The following is a 22713-nucleotide window of genomic DNA, read 5'->3' on the forward strand; positions in this document are numbered from 1 at the left end:
AGATATTCCTTTATTGTCCCACATGTGTGTGTGTGTGCGTGTGTGCGTGTGTGTGTGTGTATGTGTGTGCGTGTGTGTATGTGTGCGCGTGCGTGTGTGTGTGTGTGTGTGCGTGCGTGTGTGTGTGTGTGTATGTGTGTGCGTGCGTGTATGTGTGCGCGTGCGTGTGTGTGTGCGTGCGTGTGTGTGTGTGTGCGTGCGTGTGTGTGTGCGTGCGTGTGTGTGCGTGTGTGTGTGTGCGTGCGTGCGTGCGTGTGTGTGCGTGCGTGTGTGTGTGCGTGTGTGCGTGTGTGTATGTGTATGTGTGTGTGCGCGTGCGTGTGTGTGCGTGCGTGTGTGTGCGTGTGTGCGTGCGTGTGCGTGTGTGTATGTATGTGTGCGTGTTTGTGCGTGTGCGTGTGTGTTTGTTTGTGTGTGTGCGCGCGTGTGTGTGTGTGCGTCTGTGTGCGTGTGTGTGTGCGTGTTTGTGTGTGTGTGTGCGTGTTTGTGTGTGTGTGTGTGCGTGTTTGTGTGTGTGTGTGCGTGTTTGTGTGTGTGTGTGCGCGCGCGTATGTGTGTCAGGGGCGGAGGCGAGTACTGACGTCACAAGATGCGTTCACGGACCCGCAATGTTGGGAAAATATCCCGCCACTAACAACCTGATGATAATTATAATTCTCATTTATACCACTGCTGCTGCATTTTGCTAATACATGTTTTATGAAGTGATTTTAACATCACTCAAACCAAAGCAACATTTTAAATTTAAACTATCCATGAAAATGCCTTTCTTCTTAATAACATTGCTGACCGCACGTGAACGCACCATTTGTCAAACGCAGGTTTCGGTCGCTCAGAGGGAAGCGGGCTCTTGTGCGCTTTGTCTATTGTGACATCTCGTATTTCCTTCATATCGTTGGATCGCCTTGTGCGTGCAGACCGACGCCAAACTGCCTTTCTACTCTAAGATCTACGCGTATTTCCTCATTCTCCTCCTCCTCAAAATGCTCCAGTCTCTCGCCAGTAATTCGTGCGTTCGCTTGATACAGACGCACAAATCGACATGGTATTTCATTTCCCTGGTGTTGGGTTATGTTCTGTATCTGATCTTTGGTGCGGTGGTGTTCTCCTCCGTGGAGCTGCCGTACGAAGACCTTCTGCGTCAGGAGCTGAGGGGCATCAAGACACAGTTCCTCAAAGAGAATGAGTGTATATCTGAGGAGAGTCTGGAGCGGTTTTTAAAGAGAGCCCTGGACGCCAGTAATTACGGGGTTTCCATCCTTAATAACGCCTCAGTCAACTGGAATTGGGATTTCACCTCTGCGTTGTTTTTTGCCAGCACCGTGCTGTCCACCACAGGTAAGATCTGATGCTGCTGCTGCGGCCCGAGCTGAAGGGTTTGGACAAGGCCTTTATTATTGTATTAAGCAACAACAAAACAGCAATTTGGTGACTATAAGGATAAGGCATGCCACTTATCGCCTCAAATATGCTTTTATATCACATTTAGATGAATAATTGTCCACATGGGATAGTCTTAGATTTTTTTTTAAGCCTTAGATATGCTAAATTAAAATATAGATGTATCGTGCTATTACATTTGGTGTTACAGTATCGATAATCCAGGCTGCTGTATCGATATGTCGCCATAAGTACACTGTTTGTGTATATTGTACAAAATAATGTCATGAAAGTGCTACAAGTTTGACGTGTTTACTGTTTTGATGATTAAAACAGGTGTATATTTAATTTAACAAAGACAAAAATATGTAATTGGTCTTATCGATTATCGCATATATTGCAAAATCGTGATATTATTGCGAACCATGTATCGTGTTGAGTCGGGAGGACCAGGTTTGGTTTTGTTTTTATCGAAACAAAGTAACTTTACACTGTTTACCTTTTATAATTGGTCACACTTCGTTATTTTCCTCACCAATGATAAAAATAAGTTTTAGGATTTTGGGCAAAAAATATTAACCTCAATATTTGCTACTGTCGTTAGCATTTTTCTTTGCATATTGGAGCGTTGCAGGCAGATGACACAATGCACGTCTTAACTTGCCGTCCTAAGAACTTTAGTCCGACCACATGGCGGTTTTATCTCTGCTGTTGCAACACACACAGCATTGTAGAGATTATTATCACTATAGTGTGTGTGCAAAGTATGAATCTACTGCCGATAGTTTGAAGTTACTAAAAGTGAGCCACCACAGCGTCTTTCCAAGTGCCCTATATCGTGCTTTATATCTTTAATCATATGAAATATAGTTATGACAATGCACAGACTCATTGTAATGCATCCAATTGTCTATATAAATGTTCCCTCCAAGGATACTGGTATTTCTCAAGTCTGTGCTGCTAGGTTGTTGTTATTTTTGCTCAGCGTGCTAATGAAGTAACGACAGTGCTGAATACACATAGACCAGATGCACTATCTTTAACCAAGCTGCCCCAGAAACTGCAATGATTCGCAAATCAGACCTGCACCTGCACCACGCCATGTAATGCACATTTACAGTATGTGGAGTAACACTGTTGTGACTCATGACTATTGATAGTGGCTTTCTAAAACGATAAATCCAAAAGTTACTGACAATTAGACAAACAAATGGTAAATTTAAAGTAAATCAAATTGATGTTTGATGAAGGTGCACTAAGTAATATGAGACCTTTCTGAGCTTTTAGCCAAGTTATTTGTTTATGACATTGTGTCCTCATCAAAAACATACCTGGAGTTGTATTTAGCTTCATTCACTTTGTTGATGAACCCTGTTTCATAAGTGTTCTCCCTCTGAGCCTCAGCTTTGTTTTGTTTTTCCAGATTTGTGACGTCATAGGTCGAGCTCCAAACTATTCAGTGCTATTTTTAAGTCCCAAATATGTCGTCAAACTTGTTCTAAGCATTTCTGCCTCATATTATGCTTATTACAAGTGTGTCCCTGCATTAGCGTGTCGAGGGCGAAACTAGCTTTGTCTATCTCACCATGCAATCCCCTTTGTTGTCAGTAGCTGGAGCTCTAACTCAATTCCTGATGTGGGAAACGCCCGACTGATATAAATAATAATATGTCCTGGGTTAGGAATATTTTAAGTTCTAAAACATGAGATGCCAAAGTATTGGTACTCAAGAGCATGTTTAAAGGCTAAAAAGTATACAAATAATGCAGAATACTGTCCTTTAATGTAATCTACTGTATGTTGTGTCTTCACAGGTTATGGCCACACTGCTCCGCTCTCCGATGGTGGCAAAGCCTTTTGTATTCTTTACTCTGTGATCGGCATTCCCTTCACCCTGCTCTTCCTCACTGCCGTGGTGCAAAGGATCATGGTCTTCAGCACTCGACGGCCCATCGCATATTTCCACACAAACTGGGGCTTCTCCAAACCGCTGGTCGCTATTGTCCACGCCACCGTCCTCGCCGTTTTGGCCGTTTCCTGCTTCTTCCTGGTTCCCGCCGCCATCTTCTCTGCGCTGGAGGAGAACTGGAACTTTCTGGAGTCTTTCTACTTCTGCTTTATCTCTCTCAGCACCATTGGCCTCGGTGACTATGTGCCCGGAGAAGCCGTCAACCAGAAGTTTAGGGAGATCTACAAAGTGGGGATCACCGGTGGGTACTGGTTTTTACTACTTCGATCAAGCATTTGAAGTTTTTCTATAATATTAGCCACTGTAAGGTGAAAAAAGGTGAGGTACTCAAAGTCTCCACTCTACAATTGTACTTTGAGCCAACAGTTTCTACAATAAATAATCCCAGTGTTTACATAAGTGTAAAATGTATTAGATTATGCTTTCGGTTTCATTCTTCAAACTTCATTGTCGTACAGCTATTATAACAACTTCACCAAGGATTTTACAGACTTTGCCATAAAAATTGTTTGCAGTATATTTTTAGAGGCTTTTCTTCAAAAAATCTCTTACTCAAAAAAAGTATATGACCATAGAAAAACACAATAATAAATAAAAAACAATAATTGCAACTTGCTAGGTACTTTCCACCTTTTGTCTTTTCTATTGTAAATGAGTATTTGAGGATATGTAACTGGCTCTGGTCACGGGAGTAAAGGTTTTGGTAAAGTTCATGTTGTAGTACAGTTATCGCCACATGTACTTTTTATGACCACAAACTATATTGCTTCCTGTTCCCAGGCGGATGTAGCACTTTATTTAATTGAACTGGAATAACAGGTGCATTTGGGGTCGTAAAATAATCACATAAATCACGCATCAAATTCAACATAGGAAGTGTTTATGTTGCCTACTTATCCAGCCATTTAAATGCTGAAAATAATGGTGAGTCCCAGACACTGCAAACTAAGCAGAGCAGACTGAAAAGGCAAACTAGACACACAAGTATTTATTATTTATTTGTTGAACCTGGGGCATTTTAGGTGCTGTCAAGTGAAGCAGCTGTGCAACGGACTAAAGACTCTTGTGTTGACTCTACATAAAGGGTGTGTGTGTTTTTCTAGAAGAATAAGTTGTTTTTTTCACAAGAAGTTGTTTTTTTACTACAATACTTTCTCTAATAACAGACTTTGCATTTAATTCTATTCTATATTCTAGTCTATTTTTAGTCTATGGACCGTAAAGTTCCTGCATATTTGACAACAGTGGACACACACCAAATATACTACAGTAGAGTTGGGATTAGGTCTATGATATTCAAATTGAATGTATAATGCTGTCAGATTATCAGTAAAACATTCATCGATTATTTTATTTATACATCTTTGACTATTGCATGTATTTGTATTCATTCATTTTCATCTGATTCCTCCAGTAATCAGATTATAGAAATGTCATGTCAAATTCTATGCAAGCAATTTCTTTTTCCTGATTGCTCACATTTTAACAAGGAAAATTATGTATTAAAAAAGTCAAAAACATAAGTTAAAGATACACATCATCTTTTTGGTTTCAATCAGATATTCTTATAACAAGAACTTGCTGAAAACAAGTTCTTAACTGAGTCAAGCCTGATTATTTTAATATTTTCTTGATTATAGATGAATGTATTAACTAATGAAGGAATGCCATTTCTCTTGGGCATGTAAACAAACGATAAACATCAGATCTAATTAATTAGTTCTCTGATTCTAGTCTAACTGGCCATGTAAATGCACCCAGTGTTCCAAAACATAATCTAGTTGTTGAACGACAGAATAAAGTAGAAAATATTAACCTGATTTAAACCTGGAAACCCTGCAGTGAGCTGTTTCCTGCTCGCGTGTGGTGAATGTGTGGCAGAGACGTCATGAGTGGGCACACTGCAACTGTCGCTCTGTGGGAGGAAAAAGACAGAAAGAGCCTCGAATGATTTGTACAACTTCCTCCACCAATAAAGTGTTAACTCATAAACTGTCCTAACATTATGAAAATGTGGTTAACCATTTATACCAGTAGTCCAAACCATAACTCTAAGTTCACACTTGTCGTTATGTGGTTCTGAATTTAACCCATTTTAATCCTGATGTGTTCTTGTCCCTGTTTAATAGTTTGGGCTTAGTCTGAAGTGGAAAATATATGTACATCTCAATGGAGGTCCACAAAATCACATTTGGAAAAGAATTATGTTGAAAAAATGCATCACGTTTCCTTATAAACACCATGTCAAAAATGCTCACTACTCACAGGGATCTGCAACTAATTACCATGTGTTTTGGGACTGTCCTGTTATGCACAAATACTGAGATAAACGAGGCTCTGCGGATTGTCATAGACACCGATCCTCATTTTGACTTAAAAACAACGTACCTGAGATGTAGTACTCCAGCAACGGAGACAGATGTCAAAGACTGGACGGAAATATCTTTGAAAACGTATTTATTTTAAGTATTTAAAATGTCAAACCAGTCGTCCATGAATAATTCGTTCCTCTTCTGTCTCCAGTTTACCTGCTCCTGGGCCTGATCGTGATGCTGGTGGTGCTGGAGACCTTCTGTGAGCTGCAGCAGTTGAAGCAGCTCAGGAAGATGTTCTACCTGAAGAAGGAGAAGCCGCAGGATCGCATGGCCATTTTGGAGCATGACCACCTGTCCTTCACCACCGTGTCCAACAGAAGCCCGGGCCAAAGCGAGGAGAAGTACCACGGCTTTGTGAGCCCCCGAGCCATGATGACCGACGACCCCATACTGCAGTAAACACGCTCACGGCCAAATACTTGAAAAGGCAATCCGTCCATATTATGTTATTGGTAAGAAAAAGGATTAGTTTATAGTAAGCGCTTTTCGATTGTCACAGTTGCTAATACAATTAAGCTAAATAACAGCATAACAGCACATTTAAAGTATTAGAAAATAATGACAGAAGAATAGTTTTAGTTTATCTATTTATTACTGTTTAGTGGGAACATAACTCTCTATTGTTACCAACTATTTTAGTCAAACTAGAATGACAACATGTTAAGTAAAATAAAGTAAAAAATAGTAATATTAATTCATTTTAAACAAATTAATTTATTGATTATTATTTAAAAGTCACTCAAAACAAACAAATGACTCAAACGTGTAATTACCTTATTCTGTAATAATATGTGTGGCTGCTTTGTGAATGTACATAATGCGACATATGTTAGGCTTTACATCACATCCAACCTTAGTGAAGTCCTTCTTTTTACATGTAAATACTTAGGACAGTATGGAGTTGGCTGTACATAAGTTAGAGTCCACATTTCATAGTCAGATACTGTATATTTTTAGTGTCAGGGCTGTTTGTAGTCCGTACTTGTTGTGAGAACCAATCTAACTTATTGATTTATATGACTGACCGGTTGTATGTTGGACTGTGTAAAAAGGGAAGTGAGATTAGTCCAGGGTGAAAGGGGAATGACAAATGGCCTATCATTTGCATTTTACTGTCAATACAATGAGCCTAATTTGCACATGGACTGCAGCCAGGCCGTAGCACTCGATTTAAAGGCTTTCTCTATGATATAAAGGGGCATATTGTCAAATTTGTTGTTCCTACTTTTGATAATTTTGAAAATGGGAAATACTTTTTGCTCTATTTATAGAAATTGATTGTAAAGGATGTTGCATTCTTTGAAGGAATAGCTGAATATAAAGTAGTACTGTAAAGTTCATTTCACAGCTACTGTACATCCTCCATTTATTACTGCCACTTATGGTACTTTTTATGGTACTTCCATTAAAATGTATGCCTTTAGATGACATACCGGTACTTGCTTGTAATGTTATGTCATTGAGATGTGCATTTCTGCTGAGCTAATTTAAGTGTCTTTAAAAATATGTCTTAATGGTGAATACCTCTTTTTTACATTGTTGAAGCTTTATAAGCATTTTTTTTTTTTTAATGTAATGCTTTTGTCTGCTTCAGAGATCAGGAAAAGTGATGCTGAAACGATACATATCATGTAGTGACAGATGACTAAGGCTGTTCAGTAGGGGAAAACCTGCAACATGCAATAACTAGCTGAAAATAATACAATTATAAACTAGGGAAAAAATTGAAGAAGACTAAAATTGTGCTATATCATGATCATCTCATTGATTGTAAATGTGTCTTCTCTCATTAGGACAATTGACAATTGCACATTTATATTGCAGGTGCAACAATTATGAAAAATGATATTTATTGCATAACAGCAGCTATACTGTAAATTACTACTTGTAAAATTTCCATAATCTCTGTATCACTGGAACCTTCCCATGCCTTAAATTAAGCGTTAACTTTTATATAACATTATCAATGCCTTTACCTTTCAGCGTTACAGCTCCCAGTATTTGTCTTTCTTTCTTGTTTAATTTAAATTCAGTGTTTGTCTTTCTATGTGCACTTAGTCTGTGTCACAAAAGGGAAACTGTCATTGGAAGCATGTTAACGCTGTGTCAAGGATTATAATGGAAACATTATTTATTGATACATAATGTGATTCTGCAATATTTAAAGAGATAAATGTCTTTCCATATGTTTTGTAGTGTGTGGTGAGTGGCTGTATGCACAGTATTGTAGAGTTATGTTTAACATAGTTTAGTGACCTACAAGACAGACAGCTCCTCTTATGTAAAAATTAAATTAAATTAAAGTTCTGTAAAATATTTATGTGACTTGAATAAAGTGTTGTTTGACATACACGTTGATTTACATTGTTAATCATATTTTTATTTTATTTTCACACACAACTGCTGGTAAAACTTTCATGAATTTATTGTAATGAAGTAATGAAGTTATTTTAAGACACGGTGGTTGCATTTCAATAGATGCTGGCTAAAGTTAAACTGATTATTATGCTACAATATTATCTTTACAAACTTATTTGATATTGTTCTGTTGGATATTTCCAATATCAAACAAAGAATGTTTTGTGGAAATATGCCAATTTATGTCAATTATTGAAGCGCAAACACTTCTGCACTAATGGATGATTATTACATTTCTTCTTTTGTATCATTATTCCTAGTGTACACCAGAAGGGTCAGGCTCTCGAGTTAAATTGTAAAAAGAACTGCAGCTAAAAAATAATTGAACTTAGTGCTGGACAAATTTGCCCGAGGCATGTATTCTTAAATACACAAAAATACACCAGCTTGAATTGGTAAAAACCTTGTAAAAACATGAGAGAGAACTTTTGCTATTGCGTGCTAATTGATGTTCACATAACAAAGGCGCTCAACTTTGCTAAAATACAAAAACTCATTCAACTTTTATTGCCACAAAATAACGACTTGTTTAAGAATAATCCTTTCTGTATCTAATGTGGAAGTCTAACCTGTCTACTTTGTGTAAAAAGACTATGTATGCCCCTCCTGTTTTCTCATTACTTTTACCCACTCGGAGTCAAGACGAATGCATCCATATGTAAATGAGGCAGAAAGAGCAGTGAGAGCATTGAAGCAGAACAGGAGCATCCCCTGAAGGGCCAGCGCAGCTCACCGGACTCAAACGTACCAGCCGTACAGCCGTCGTCATTAATATTGCCATTTGATCTTATTTCATCTTTCACACTGACGGCACACAGGAAACCAAAGCAGGAAAAATGCAGTTCAGCCAGTGACAATGACTAGTAGGAGGTGTAACAGTATACGAACTAAAAAGGGCTTTTTAGAACGTGAACTCATGGGTTTCAGTGACTTCACTATACTTTCTTTTTTGAAGGACTGCCCTTTCAAAAGATGTAACATTTTGATTTATAGTTGTTCATTGCTGTGGCAACAGTCCTCACCTGAAGCCCAGTTAGCTCAGTTATTAATTTGACACATGTTTTGAACCCATACATACCAATGAATACTGAATAATTTTGAAAAAAACATATGATTATTTTAATTATACAAATTAAGATTCAACATTTGAGTGAAGGCTGAAATAAGAAATCCTTAACTAATACAAGAATCACATGACCACCAAATAATTCAGTTAACTTTTGATTATGATTATTTTCTTTTACAGATTTTATGTCTTTTTCTACATTCAGTTCCCTTATGGAGCTTAGATTCAACACAATCAATACAATAAAAAAACCAACAACACAACTACTGAACATAGTGACAGACACATATCATTCTCTGCATCTTTGACCACGGATCCACTGACATATTTTCACCATAACAGAAAAACTGCCACACTATGACGGCCCATTATTTCAGCTGTCACTAAAGCTGGGAGAGAGGGACATTATAAGGGTCGCTGACTGGCATCGCCCCTGCACCCCGGCTCCTGTCTGTGGACTTGGTCTATTTATATCCAACACACTGGGACTGTGGGGATGCAGGGCCCTTCGAGCACAATCACTCCCCACTGCCAACGCTGTCCCGACGCTCCTTTGATTCAGCAAACACAATGCTTTTGCAGCAATGTATAATACTCAGGTGTCTTTAATAATGAGAATCCTCTGTACAAGTACAGTGATTTGTGTATTTATTATGCACAGATTTGAAGTTGAACAACCTTATGACCTCTCCATTTATCCAAGCTTAGGATAAATGACTTTTTCTTTCCACTGATAAGACAAGCTCTGAATAGCAGTAAGAATACAGCAGCTAACTATACAATAAATATTTAATAATGATCTTTCAAATAGCACATTTAAGGCACAAGATTGTCATAATAATTGTTGCTTGTGAGACTGAACCCACTGCATTGTTAATGTCCTATTTTTCAACACCAGAGCACACATATTTAACAAGCAGCATGCTCAAAATGTCTCTCAACTTTGATGATGAAGTTTTAAACTTGTATTGATATATTAAATGTTGGCACGTCTATAAATGGAATAGCTAATAAAAGAAACTAGGCCAGTTCAGGATGCACCAACGAAAAAAAGACAAAATATGCCCAGGCGCTTCAGATCTCAATGGAGCGGTTCGCAGGGGCCGTTAAATGGTTCATGATGTTGACACATAATAACATCCACGAGGCCTGTCCTCCACAGAGTGAGCTGGCTCTGCTCCAGCTGTGTGTCAGCCTCGCACATAATGGCAACTGAATAACAAATAACGCCTAGGGTGATCTCTCGGGGATGTTCGGCAGGATACCAATTTCAAAAGGTTACGTTTACTTTAAGGGGAGAGGAATTTGTTTTTATTAACACTAGAACACAGAGTATTGGTCTGCAACACTCTACTTAATACATACTGTTGTTGTGTCCTTGGGCAACACAGTTTGTCCACCCTGCCTCCAGTGTGGATGTACACTGATGGATGAATGTGGATGTGTTTGTGAGAGTGGACAACTGCGCAGTAAATATGATGGAAATTAGGCCATGGCAACGGCCCAGTGTGTTTACATGCATGTCCAGTAACAATCAAAAGGCTGAAAAAGAAACTTTATTCCCAACACTGAATGGAAATAAGCCATAGCTCCCTGATAACACACACACGCTCAACCGTCACATATCATTGTTGCATTTAAATACAAATACAGTGATAAAAGCGTTTTAACTGGCTCTGAGTTGGGCAGCTTGTGCGCTGGTGGCCAATCAGAAGCTTCACACTGTTTCTAAGCTGAGCACAGAGTTAAATATTGATGTGGAGAGGAGCGGATTTACATCATACTTTTGTAAATTGTATGAATCTGGGTGCAGATGGATAAGACATAAGACATAGAGCAGCACATTTTGAAGAGCTGCTTTTGTTTTAAATCACAAACGCTTCAGTGACAGACATTAGAACAAACTGAATTGTGAATGATATCATAGCAGCATGGCAGGGTGAACAATGCCTGCAGGCAGCACAGGACTATATCTACATTTCTAATTTACTTAATATTGTAATAAACTAAAAAAGTATAATTTAACTTGATTTTTTTTTTGTCCAGTTTGATTCAGTTTGTCACATTATATTTTAATGCAATTTCTTACCAAAGCAGAAACATTTCAAAGGAACGTTTCAACCTAATTGTCTTATAGTTCACACTTTTAAAGAAACACAATGAAACTTTACTGGGAAAATGGCCGTCACCTGCTTGTCACGTGTTTTGCTTCTGGAATGTTCTGCAATATGGCATTGAACCCATTTATTTAGCATTTGTTCAAAAACACAAGTGGTCTTTCTGTGTGTGACCACTGTGCCTATTCACAGATCTAACTTGTAACTTAGACTTAGACTTAGACAACAATATATCAACCAAAAGAGAAAAAACAAAAGATGTTTCAAGTAAGGTCAGTAGAATAGAATAAAAAAAAGATGCTTTGACATGATATAAGGCATATGGAGTATGGTAAGAGTACTCCTGTATCACTCACAGCTGTAAGAGCCTGTCAGTTTATGTTACCTGCTTGTTTCCATGGAGATAGAAACATTCAATACAACACTGTGGAACCTTTGTAGTCAAAGCAACAACGTCACGAGGCAGACAAGCAGGTGGTAGACCCTTCACAAGTAAAGTTACATAGTGCACCATTTTAAATAATCACATAATACTATGAATGTTCCTACGAAGCATGTTTCTTCACACTGTCCACACTTCCTCTGTTTTGTGCCTTCGGACTTGAATCAGATCTATATTTAGAAATGTACAATGCCTTTTAGATGGGCCAGTAATTACTTTTCTCCTGGAGGTCTTCTGAGGGCGAGATGGTAACACTGAAAACGTTACCTTATCCATTTAAATCAGCTGCCTGCCCGAGTGGTGTCGGGGGCATCCTTCCCTTTGTACTTTGAGGTTATCCTGTCTAAATTGGGCCGTGCTTTTGAGAAGTGCATTACACAAGATAAACCTGATCCTCTCTTCCCAAAGTCGATGTGAGGTGTTGACCCGACTATTGATGAGTCCACTTTTTGCTGGAGTAAGCACCCATTGTAGAGAGGGTTGAGGGGAGTCAGTGTCTTCTAAAAGCAGTCAGTGCCCGGGTCTTACATGGTGCAGTCAGAAGTCCACAGAATGCGGACGCAATTGCAGCGAGAGGATATGAGAGATGGACGTTATGGACTCCATGACCGTCACTCCAGGTAAGCTAAGCCACTTCTTTATGCTGACAGAACTGTTACAAGTTTAAACAAAAAAAGTGCAAGATCATTTAACGACATGGTTGACTGTCCAGAACTGTTTCAATATAAAAGCCCCTTGTCATAAGCAGCGTTGGAAAACATGTTATATCAAACCCAATTTTTATCTGTGCCATTTAAAAACATCAAAGTAAGAAGTCAATGCCGGCTTGAAGTTTATTCTTTGTCTAGCAATTCTATCAAAAGTCAAATGTATTTTACTGCAATCAAAATATGAATCCATTCCTCCTTGATATAATTCTCTAGACATTAGCAAAAGATGGAAAACAAAAAGTAAAAAGTATACTCTTTGACAATTGTTCGAAACTGAGATGTTTTTTATTAATTTGTTTGCATTTGAGGTTATGGTCAATTTGAAATGTTTAATTCTATCTGACAACAAAATGGTGTTTGAATCACACCGAGGACCAATCTACCAAGGACCAACAATCTAGTCTATAATCAGTGAACATAATTACCACGCTGGCACCAATTGGCTGTAATCAACACTGTCTGTATCGTCTCATCCAATATAAGAATGTGGCCAGCGGTCACTTTATGTTAGATGCTGTGTGAATGAGTGCCCAGGGCAGCTACAGGGAACACAAAATCAATTGAGAGTCTATAATGTGACACACTGCAAACGTTTGTTACACAGGAATTTGAGGTAAACTGTGCTGTCCTATGGTCTAATTTTCCCAGGACGAGCCAGCAGGAATTAACTGAGTAACTGTAAGAGAGATAGTAGAAAAAGATTGAAGTCACCTGAACACTGTTTTGAAATTTAAGACAAGCCGAAAGTCATTCTCAATCAGGTCCACAGAAAATGTCTTGAATTTCAAAACAGTTCCTAAATGACTTGAATATTTTTTCTACTTTCACCCATCATCACACTTTTGCTTTGTACAGTTTGAAAGAAATATATTTGAATCTGACAAAATATCAATTTGATAGTTCACATGAGGTGCCAGACCATGTTTACTTTAGACTACAGCAGTTTATGTCTAGGGAATGTACGGTATGTACTTTCAATATAAACATGTCTTTTACATAGTGTGAAAGATGTTTTTGTAACATTTTGTAACAAATGACAAAGCTAAATAAGCCTTCATACAAGTTTACATACAAGTTTGATTTTCATCCCAGTGGGACTATAAGAGGGACATTCTCTTACATTCTTCGTGATGACTTTTGTCTTTTTATTTTTTAAATACATTTTTGACTTTCTTGATCCGGAATTATTTAGCCTATTTATGTCCAGGAGATGGCGCTGGTGAGTAACGCAGAGCCCCGCAGCCGTTCACGCAGCAGAGCGCAGAGTAGTGGCCAGGCATATGTCAGTGGGAACGAGGAGGAGCAGGACCATGCCTCTTGTCTCCAGCAGCTTGTTTCTGGATGAGGGAATAAACGAAACTTCCATGGCCTTTTGAGGATGTACGGCGATGGAGAGGGCAAAGTGTGGGACCGGGTGGCAAGGCCCCACCGGGACTGTATGTGCTACCTCGGACCCCCCACTTTGATGCCTATGTAAGTAACTTGGAACAATATATTGACGTGAAGTGGACGGGGCCCACAGATGTAGCGTAATAAGAACATATAGGCTGACTTGATCTGCTGCGCATGCTTAAAGTAGCCTAATTGATCCTAATTGTTTCAGTCCAGATATAAGGATTAAATTGTAAATTGTCACAGCTGAATAAATAGTAAACCGTTAATGTACATCCATGATTAATCTGTCCGTGCCTTTGTAAATCCTCCTCGCAGCAGCAGATTCTCTCTGTCACCTGTGTGAAAAACTTGGACTTGAGGGGCTCTCGTGGTGCCATAACTATCAGCACGTTATTTAAGGACAGGGAAGTTTAATATGCACAAGATTTCACTGAGTATCCTACATGTGAGTGTCAGGTGTGTGTTCGGGCTGTGCGCCCTGCGCCTCTGCGCGCGGCTGTCACAAAGCTCCATCTATAACGAGGCAAATCATTTCTGATCGATTCATTAGATCCAGATAACCTTTCGCCTGTGATCTGAGTTGCTCCGCGCACAGTATTATATATATTATTATATAGAACAGTTGTAGTGCGCAGTCACTTTGGTTTAGCTTCTTTCCTCCGCTTCGCTGTTGCGCTCCCAGAGCCACTGAAGGGTGACGATGATGTGGGGCCAGTGCATAAAGGCGCTGCTGGGCCACTCTGGAGAACACACATCACGGGCTTTAACTCTCGTGGGAAGCTTTTGTATTCTTTACATTACCACAGGTATTTCCCTGTGTCCTTGTTTTTGCAGCGGGATGCGCAAGTCACCCGACGTGAGCCCGAGAAGGCTTTCGGACATCAGCCCGCAGCTCAGACAGCTCAAATACCTGGTGGTGGACGAGGCCATCAAGGAGGACCTGAAGTCCTCGCGGTCAGTGGAAGACATCAACAGTGCGTCCATAGAGGAGAGGATACTGCGTATCACGGGCTACTATGGATACCAGCCTTGGGCCAGCTATAAGAGTAAGTCTCCCAGGCACCTGTCACCGCCAGGTACCAGGGGCCAGTATTTCAGGGCTCGGAGTCAGGCTCAATACAGATTGTGTCACACCTACAGTGAATGTGACTGTGGAGAGATAGACAGATCTAATTATTGAAAGAGGGAAACTCATTTATATAATCCAACCAAGGCACGAACCAGAATTGGATGATTTGCTGGTCTTTTGGTTACGTGATCACAGATTGAATATGGTTTCCCCACTGTCCTTTTCACTTTGACAATCTGCAATTGATTTCACATTTAAAATACGGTTTTCTTGAAAGTAAATTGAGCTGCAGCTTTACTAAATCATGCAATTATCAAGAATAAGTTAACTAAAACACATGATAGGCTGTGATGGGCTGTACAACAAGTCAATCTATATTCATTTTCCAATTTACATCTTTGGTGTGTGTATTTTCTGTGTGTATTGAGGCTATTGCAGTGACTTGGTGGAGGAAACTATATAAGTTGTCAATGGATGCAGCTTTAAGTTTGTATGTCTCATATTTTTCTGCCTTAGACTTGCATGTTTTTTTCCCTATTGGTTGTATTAAATATCTAAGATGAGGCTCAAAATCTGATGAATTTCAGTTTTCCTTATCGGCTCTGTGACTTTGGATCAATAAAGCGTGGATTAGCTGTGTCACATAACCCGTTTCTGCCAGTCACTCTTTTGATGGCTCAACCCACCAGTGAACTCTAACTTGGTCACTTTAGCAAACTTAGTACATTTTAAAGGAGTCTTTGCAGTATTAAACAGCAACTGCTTAAACATTTATGAAGCTATAGCCTAACATTAGATGAAATCATGCTTTTCACAGTGAATTATGTTGCAGAGGGGGATTTTACAAACATCTTATATTTATATTTTTTAAACTTGATTGTGTAATCTGAAGCTAATAATAATGTATATTATTATATTATATTTAAAGACACTGTTAGACTTTTCATTGGACTGTTTAAAGTACATGTTCTGCATTTTGATATTGCTGTACTGAGGCTTAACTAGGTTTGAAATAAAAAAGAGGACTTCGCCATTACAGAAGATCTTTACAAGGCGTAACCCAAAAGAGAATTAAAATGTGGATAAATTGACACAAAATGAATAACCTGACTCATTTTGTGAATTCTGCACTTTTATCAATCTGTAAAGGCTCTCGATGAATGTGATTGGGACGTTCGCACTGATTGGCTGAAGCATCACAACATCTGAACAAGCTCAAAAATAGACATCTTTCCCATCTACAACTACACGAAGCACTTCCCTCTGCTTGTTTTTCAAAAGGAAACTAGTCTGTATTTTATTTTTAAAAAAGGCCTTAGTATGTCAATCATTATGTTTGTTTCATGGATCAATTAGAATATTTGAATAGGGTATTGCTATCTAAAAGCTGTCATGAGTTTTCCCCTGTGGCCAGTCCATTGGTATTGGTCAGCGAGAAAATCCTCTGTGACCCAGAAAGCATTTTTCCCATTAAGCTCAATGTATAAAGAAACTGCTCGCGTTTGGCTGACCTTTAACAAAGGTCAAATTTTGTGGTGACTTTTGCCTATTTTCAGCTTTTTTTTTTTTTTTTATCTTTTTCTGATTCTAAATCCTTCAGTTTTCTTAAAAAAAGGGTTTAAAACATAGCTCTGCTTCGCTGCAGCTCTGATTGGTCAGAGTTGTCATGTGTTATGCGAGCCGCGTTACTTGATGCTACTTTTGGGCCACACTACACAACTACGATATAGCTAGCCGCTAAAGGCTAAAGTGGCGACATGCACTAGCAAGCACGCCCCATTGACTTGAATAAACCACCATCTTCCTCCCTGGGGGCTTTTTTGTTTAGGCTCACTTCTGCCCAAACCACAATGTCCTGTGATAGTCCATGTCCTGCACCAGAGTGGCTTTGGGTTAATCTGGCTCACTGCAGATTGATATGTATCACTTATGAATTATGTTCCAAACAATATCAATCTGAACAGGTTCTCCCAAAATCAGTCAGGAAAAGGCATCAACATCATGAGAAAATCTAACTTTAACTTTTGTTAAATCCAGTTAGAGAAAAGCAGCCGTCTTTTCCGTCTTTAAATAAACAAACCTTCTATGTATATGTTTGATTTTTTAAAAAATATATATTCTGTAACTCTGCTAAACGCGCTGCTCCGCGCTGCTGCAGGCTGTGTCTCCCTACAAGCCCATTCCGGAGTTTTTCTGCTTCGATTTACGAGGAAACACGGCTCAAAGAGGCCCAAAACTTCATTAATGATATTGCACTCTTTACTATTATCACAAGGGTGAAGGTTTATGTGGCAGTTGATGCAGCAACCGGGAAAATAAACGGAGAGAAGTTCTATCCGATACCGAAAAAAACAGGAAATAAGAGCGCAATGGACATAACACTTTTTATATATATATATATATATATATATATATATATATATATATATATATATATATATATATATATATATACATATATATATATATATATATATATATATATATATATATATATATATATATATATATATAGATCTATAGATATATCTGTTCTGCGCACGCTGTAGAATAAACACCAGATTTATTTCGGCTCAAAGTAGTGTTGATCTGAAGTTCTATCGTTTCTCACTCACTCGCGCGGCAGGAGCGGCGCAGCGGAGCAGACAGCTGTGGGGCTACGTCACGGGTGGGCGGGGCACACGCGCTCTGAGACTACGTCACGGGTGGGCGGGGGAGCCAGATCGCTCTTCACAAGGGTGGGGGCGAATATCAAACCAAGCCGTCTGCATTTCCGGGTTGGTGTGGGGGTCCAAGGTCTGGGTGATATTTCTTAACTATTGTGTTAAGGGTGTTGCACAACCCTTATTATTATCAATTATACACTTAGGATAGACTACGAAACGTGAAAAAAGCATGTTATGGCACCTTTAAGAACTGCTCTATTTTCAGAAAAAAAGGGTTAATGGTCAGTTTCTAGACTCACGTTGAGATCTCACTGTGGAAAAACGATAATGAAACTGCCACATTTACTTTATCTGGTTTATGCCTCTCTGCCCAAGTCCCGATTAGTGCGTGTGGGGGAGGGGTGGCTGCAAAGAACCGTGGGACTCTTAGTTCTAGCGATGAAAATGCTGTATATCCATTAGAAATGAATCAATATAAATTAGAAATGTTTTGTGGGCCAGATGCAGTCTGGGGGTCCGGATGCCGCCCGCGGGTCGCATGTTTGACACCCCTGATCTAGTCCACATCTATGTTTTTGTCTTTTTTGGGGGGATTGTTGGACTTACTTTGTGAAGATAAGGTCAGGGTTATGTAATAAATTGTCTAAAATAATACTGTGTGAATAAAACAGTATCGTCAGTCTGAGCACAATGAATTTCATGATGAGTTTGACTTTTGCATCAGAGATCTGTTTGGGTACACATCACCGCACTGGTGTTCTTGCCTTTCAGGAATCACTGATGTTTGTATTCTATCCTTTAATACAGAGATGTATAGCTAGGTAATGGTTAAGATTTGATCACAATTTGCACACAGTTTTGCCCAGGTCATTAAAACTATCATATACTTCTTCAGAGAGTTCACACTTCACTGTGAGTGGTTGAGACTGGGTGTGTAAAATAGTTATAATTATGTCATTATTGGGATCAGAAAAGCAGATAATAAACAACAACTAATTCAACAATGATTAGATTTATCTTTCAGTTCATTATCACCATATTTCTCACCACTAACATTGTTTACATGGATTTAGAAATAATCCTCCAAACTAACTGTTTGACCATAGAAGTTAATAATGGTTCCTCAACACATGACCTGGATTTACTGAGCTAAATAAACTAAATGCTGTAGAAAAGCCCGTGAGTATGACTGATCACGGCCTTCACATGGCTGCACACTTCTCACTTCAGTGTGAAGAGTTTGCATCATCTACCCAAGCCCTTTCCATGCTGGCACACAGCTTTATCCCTCATGGTTGATGGAATCTACAGCCTGTGCTCCACTGTGAGGATAAAATGTCACTCTAAGACTTTAGCATTTTAGTTATTCAGTAAATCTGAACATGCCTGGTGTTATTAAAGTTATTCAAGCAAAGCTGCAAGTGCTGAGGACAGCTTTGTAGCACCCAGTTTCATGAAATCTAGTACAGTTACACTTTCAAAGCCTAATTGGGCTGTGAAAGACAAACCAGTGGAAATATTACACCTTTTAAAGAAACCGACCACCTGCCTAATATTAGTCAGAATGGATTGAGACCATTTGCCACTTATGCAACACTCAAAGTAAAGCAAAGTTAGATATCCAGCAAATACCTTATTTTTACACTCACTGATTCACTACGGTTTCTGCTTGAGGTTTTGGTAGACGAGAAAAGCCCCAAAAGGGCAAACAAATTGTAGATCACTCTCCTCCTAGTCAGAATAGCTAAAATCCTTTCACTTGCCTGTTTTTACTGCTTTTCCGCCGGGCAATATACGTTTTCCTAGATCTATAAAGAACAAAACAATGTCATCCCTTGTGTATTGTGTTGAATTATCAGGAAAAATACCAATATAACCAGTACTTTCCACCTATTTATTTATATTATTCTCCATTTATTTTCTTTGTGAACTCCATTCTAGAGATAAACCTTTTTGTTTGTCATGATATTGAGTTGGTGCCCAGTCTCCAGGCGTTATAGCTGACTTTCATTATATCGGTTTACACAAACTGAACTGGTTCTGTCAATACTGCAGAAATGCTCACACAATATCTCTACTATGACCTTAAAAACCCACTAATGGCATAAGTGACTATTTGAAAACAATAACATGATGTCAAACCAAATATAAGAGAAGTTGATGCTGCATAATTTGATATTCATGGCTTAAGCATGCACAGAACTGTTCTCCAGTTTAAGACCCCCAGGATGAAATGCAAAGGGTTTGGGATGAAAAACAAGTATTACATTTATCATTTTTAATTATGTGGTTGAAGGGTTGATGTGCTTTAATGGTTAAATAATGAGCATGCTTAAGATAAACACAACATTTATGGATTGCCTGAGGAACTATTCTGTCTTTCAGGTTCAAGTTTAGGTTGAGTGCTGCGTGATAAACTTCAGAACCTCATAAAAAGGAAGGCTGTTATATTTCGAAAATAAGTGCTTCCCTTTTGTCTGTAAAAATGTCCCATTAGTGTTTGACAAGTTCGGCAGAGAAGCGAGAAACACTTTCCAGACAATCACAGACTTTGTTCCTAATTTACTCACATTATCTACCACGAATTATGAGTCCCCTCAGGTGCGAATTTACAGCTTTACCAGGCATGAAATGAGGTTGGGGTTGCTATTTTAGGCTCTCCATTTTTTGGCGAGGAGAGAGCAGAGGTTGCACACAAAAAGACACCTTGTTCATGGTAAAGCAGGACAGAAGCAGGACAGCTGGAGAGGCAGGCCAAACACGGGCCGCGGTGAGCCACAGGCAGCATGTTTACAGGCTCAGCTCTCACAGCTACAGTTTTTACTAGTCACAACAAAAGCGTGACATAAAGAGAATTTACAAATATAGATTACCAGTGTTTAGACTCTAGCAACCCAATGTTTGTTCAATAAAGCCAAACATACGGTGCATACATATATTCAGTAATTAAATCAAACAAATTATTACTCACGTAGGCATAACGTATGATGTCCAAAAAGTACAATTTCTTGATATAGTTAGGCTATTCAAGTAAATGTAACTGAGGCTACTACCACCTCTGCTCCCATTAGGTCAAATACATGCAAAGTGTCTCTCACCTCAAGATCTAGATCAATAATGAGTCTTCATGACCAGTGGACTGAGAACAGCGGCTTCATAAAGGACAAAATAATTTCTCCAACATGTCTAAACTTGTTGTGTTCAAGGCCTATATTGTCTGTTAGAGAATACAAGTGGGACAGATAGAAAACACTTGGTTAATGTCGCGGTAAGCGTGTTTATTTTTAGAATGAATAGTGGTATTTGATGTTTATGCTCTTATCTCCCTTATTATGAGGCCAAATTTGTTCAAATAAAAATGTACCTGTAGCACTAAATGAGGAGCACGCCTTCACTGTAACTGGCACTCCTTCTGTCCTTCTGGTCCCTCTCTTTTGTACGTGGTTGCATGCTCATTTCAATAAGGAAGCTTGTTTTAATAAATGCTAAGTGATTGCTTGCAGTACCATTTAATGAGAAAACATATCCTGCCTGTAAATCACAGTTCATACAGAGACACCAGCATTCGGCCGTATTAATCATATTCCCTAAACCTTGTGTTGCTTCATGATTTTCTCACCCACAGGCACAGAATGGAAAATTGAAGCTTTCAGGCATTCTGATTGCTACTGAGGTTTTACAGTTCCACGCTGTAAGCCGGGGCCCTTTATTACTGTAGTGTTATTTCCATGGCTGACTGTGCTTCTTTTTGTTGAAGGGTGGACCACAAAAACTAGACAGGAGCTAAAAAAATATTAAATGATAGTGATATGCTTTAATTTGGGGGAAGCAAAGAACAATGTATACTATACTGTTTACACTATTTAAACAATACAATTTATATGAAAACGCTAGGAACTTCTTGCCACGGCTGTTGTGGAATAAGAGTCAAAAGATAATTGTCAATAAAATGTGATCAAAACAAAATACCTATTATTAAGAGCTGCCTGGTGGCTCCATATGTTGTGATTTGCTGCATGTCCTTCCTTCGCTCTCATCCCCACTCCTCGTCCTGTCTAAATAGGAGCAAAGAAATCCTCAAAACAAAAATATCTATCATATTGAAGTGTATTTTTGATGTGAATATGAGATTTTGAAGGTGCACTATGTAATACGCATAACCAGCTTGTCTTTATGAAGAAACCACAGAATGACATTACCCAGCATGGATTTAATTCAATTGCAGATGTCTTTATTGTACAATTACAGAATGGCTTAAAACTTACTGTGCTATATAAGTTTGAAATTTAGTTTAGTGGTGCCACCTGCTTGTCTTCATAGTTTGATGTCATTGATGTCACTGTGGATTGTTACAGGCAACGTAATAACATCTCTGTAGCATCCAAGCAGCTAGATGAAGAGGACAAGTGGAAATGTTGTCTATGTCCCTTATTTTCTATGCAAGAATGAGTCAAAACATGGCTCTTAATCTCCTTAAAATGAAATAAATTGCAGTCTCTATGAAGACAAGCAAGTGACGGACCCTCAAAATGACATATTGCACCAGTTCAGGCAAGGCAAGTGACAAGTGCAGAAATGTACAGTAGGGAAATGCAAAATTAATGTTGAGCGTGGACGAGATGCCGTGTGCTGATCAGTGATTTGTGATCTGTTTTGAACCATGCATTTATTAAACCTGTGCCTTCAGTTACCAAGCCTTGTTCATTGGTCAAGTCGTATCACATTTACTATGATGGAAATTGTCTACAACACAAATAGAAGCCAAAAAAATAATATAGTTACAAACACGCGTATAGAAAGCCGGAGGATTAAGGTGAACTATAATTACCCGGTTGTATCCTCCTCTGTTTCTTTTGCTTCGGGCATACATTTTTAAAGTCCCATGTTTTAGTGATATACAGAACAGAACACAGTGAAAAAGTTTACTCTGGAGACCTGTGATGTATTGAATATTTGATGAGGATTGGCGGTATGACAGTGGGGCATATGTGATAAGGGACAGTTATCCATGTACCAAACATCCATCAAACTAATGTCTACTTCTGTGTGTCAATATAACAAAGAGCAACAATGTTTATGTTACGCATGAAATAAACAAGATTTAAG

The 22713-nt window shown here is 38.8% G+C and overlaps 2 protein-coding genes across 2 annotated transcripts in view; both read left to right on the forward strand.

Moving 5' to 3' along the window:
• Positions 1–842: 842 nt before the first annotated feature.
• On the forward strand, positions 843–8082 carry kcnk1b (potassium channel, subfamily K, member 1b). Its single transcript, XM_072436722.1, has 3 exons — positions 843–1338; positions 3195–3590; positions 5873–8082. The coding sequence occupies exons 1-3, from the start codon at positions 984–986 to the stop codon at positions 6121–6123; spliced, it is 1002 nt and encodes a 333-aa protein (XP_072292823.1). The 5' UTR covers positions 843–983; the 3' UTR covers positions 6124–8082.
• A 5648-nt stretch (positions 8083–13730) lies between these two features.
• slc35f3b (solute carrier family 35 member F3b) overlaps positions 13731–22713 on the forward strand; it is a 61836-nt gene continuing 52853 nt past the window's right edge. The window contains exons 1-2 of the mRNA XM_072436260.1: positions 13731–13950; positions 14707–14918. Of these exons, the coding sequence (XP_072292361.1) occupies positions 13856–13950; positions 14707–14918 (307 nt within the window). The 5' untranslated portion in view covers positions 13731–13855. The remainder of the gene's footprint in view (positions 13951–14706; positions 14919–22713) is intronic.

The sequence above is a fragment of the Eucyclogobius newberryi genome, unplaced genomic scaffold (genome assembly GCF_026437365.1).
Source record: "Eucyclogobius newberryi isolate DKJ021-1_F unplaced genomic scaffold, fEucNew1.0.hap1 SCAF_8, whole genome shotgun sequence".
NCBI lineage: Eukaryota > Metazoa > Chordata > Actinopteri > Gobiiformes > Gobiidae > Eucyclogobius > Eucyclogobius newberryi.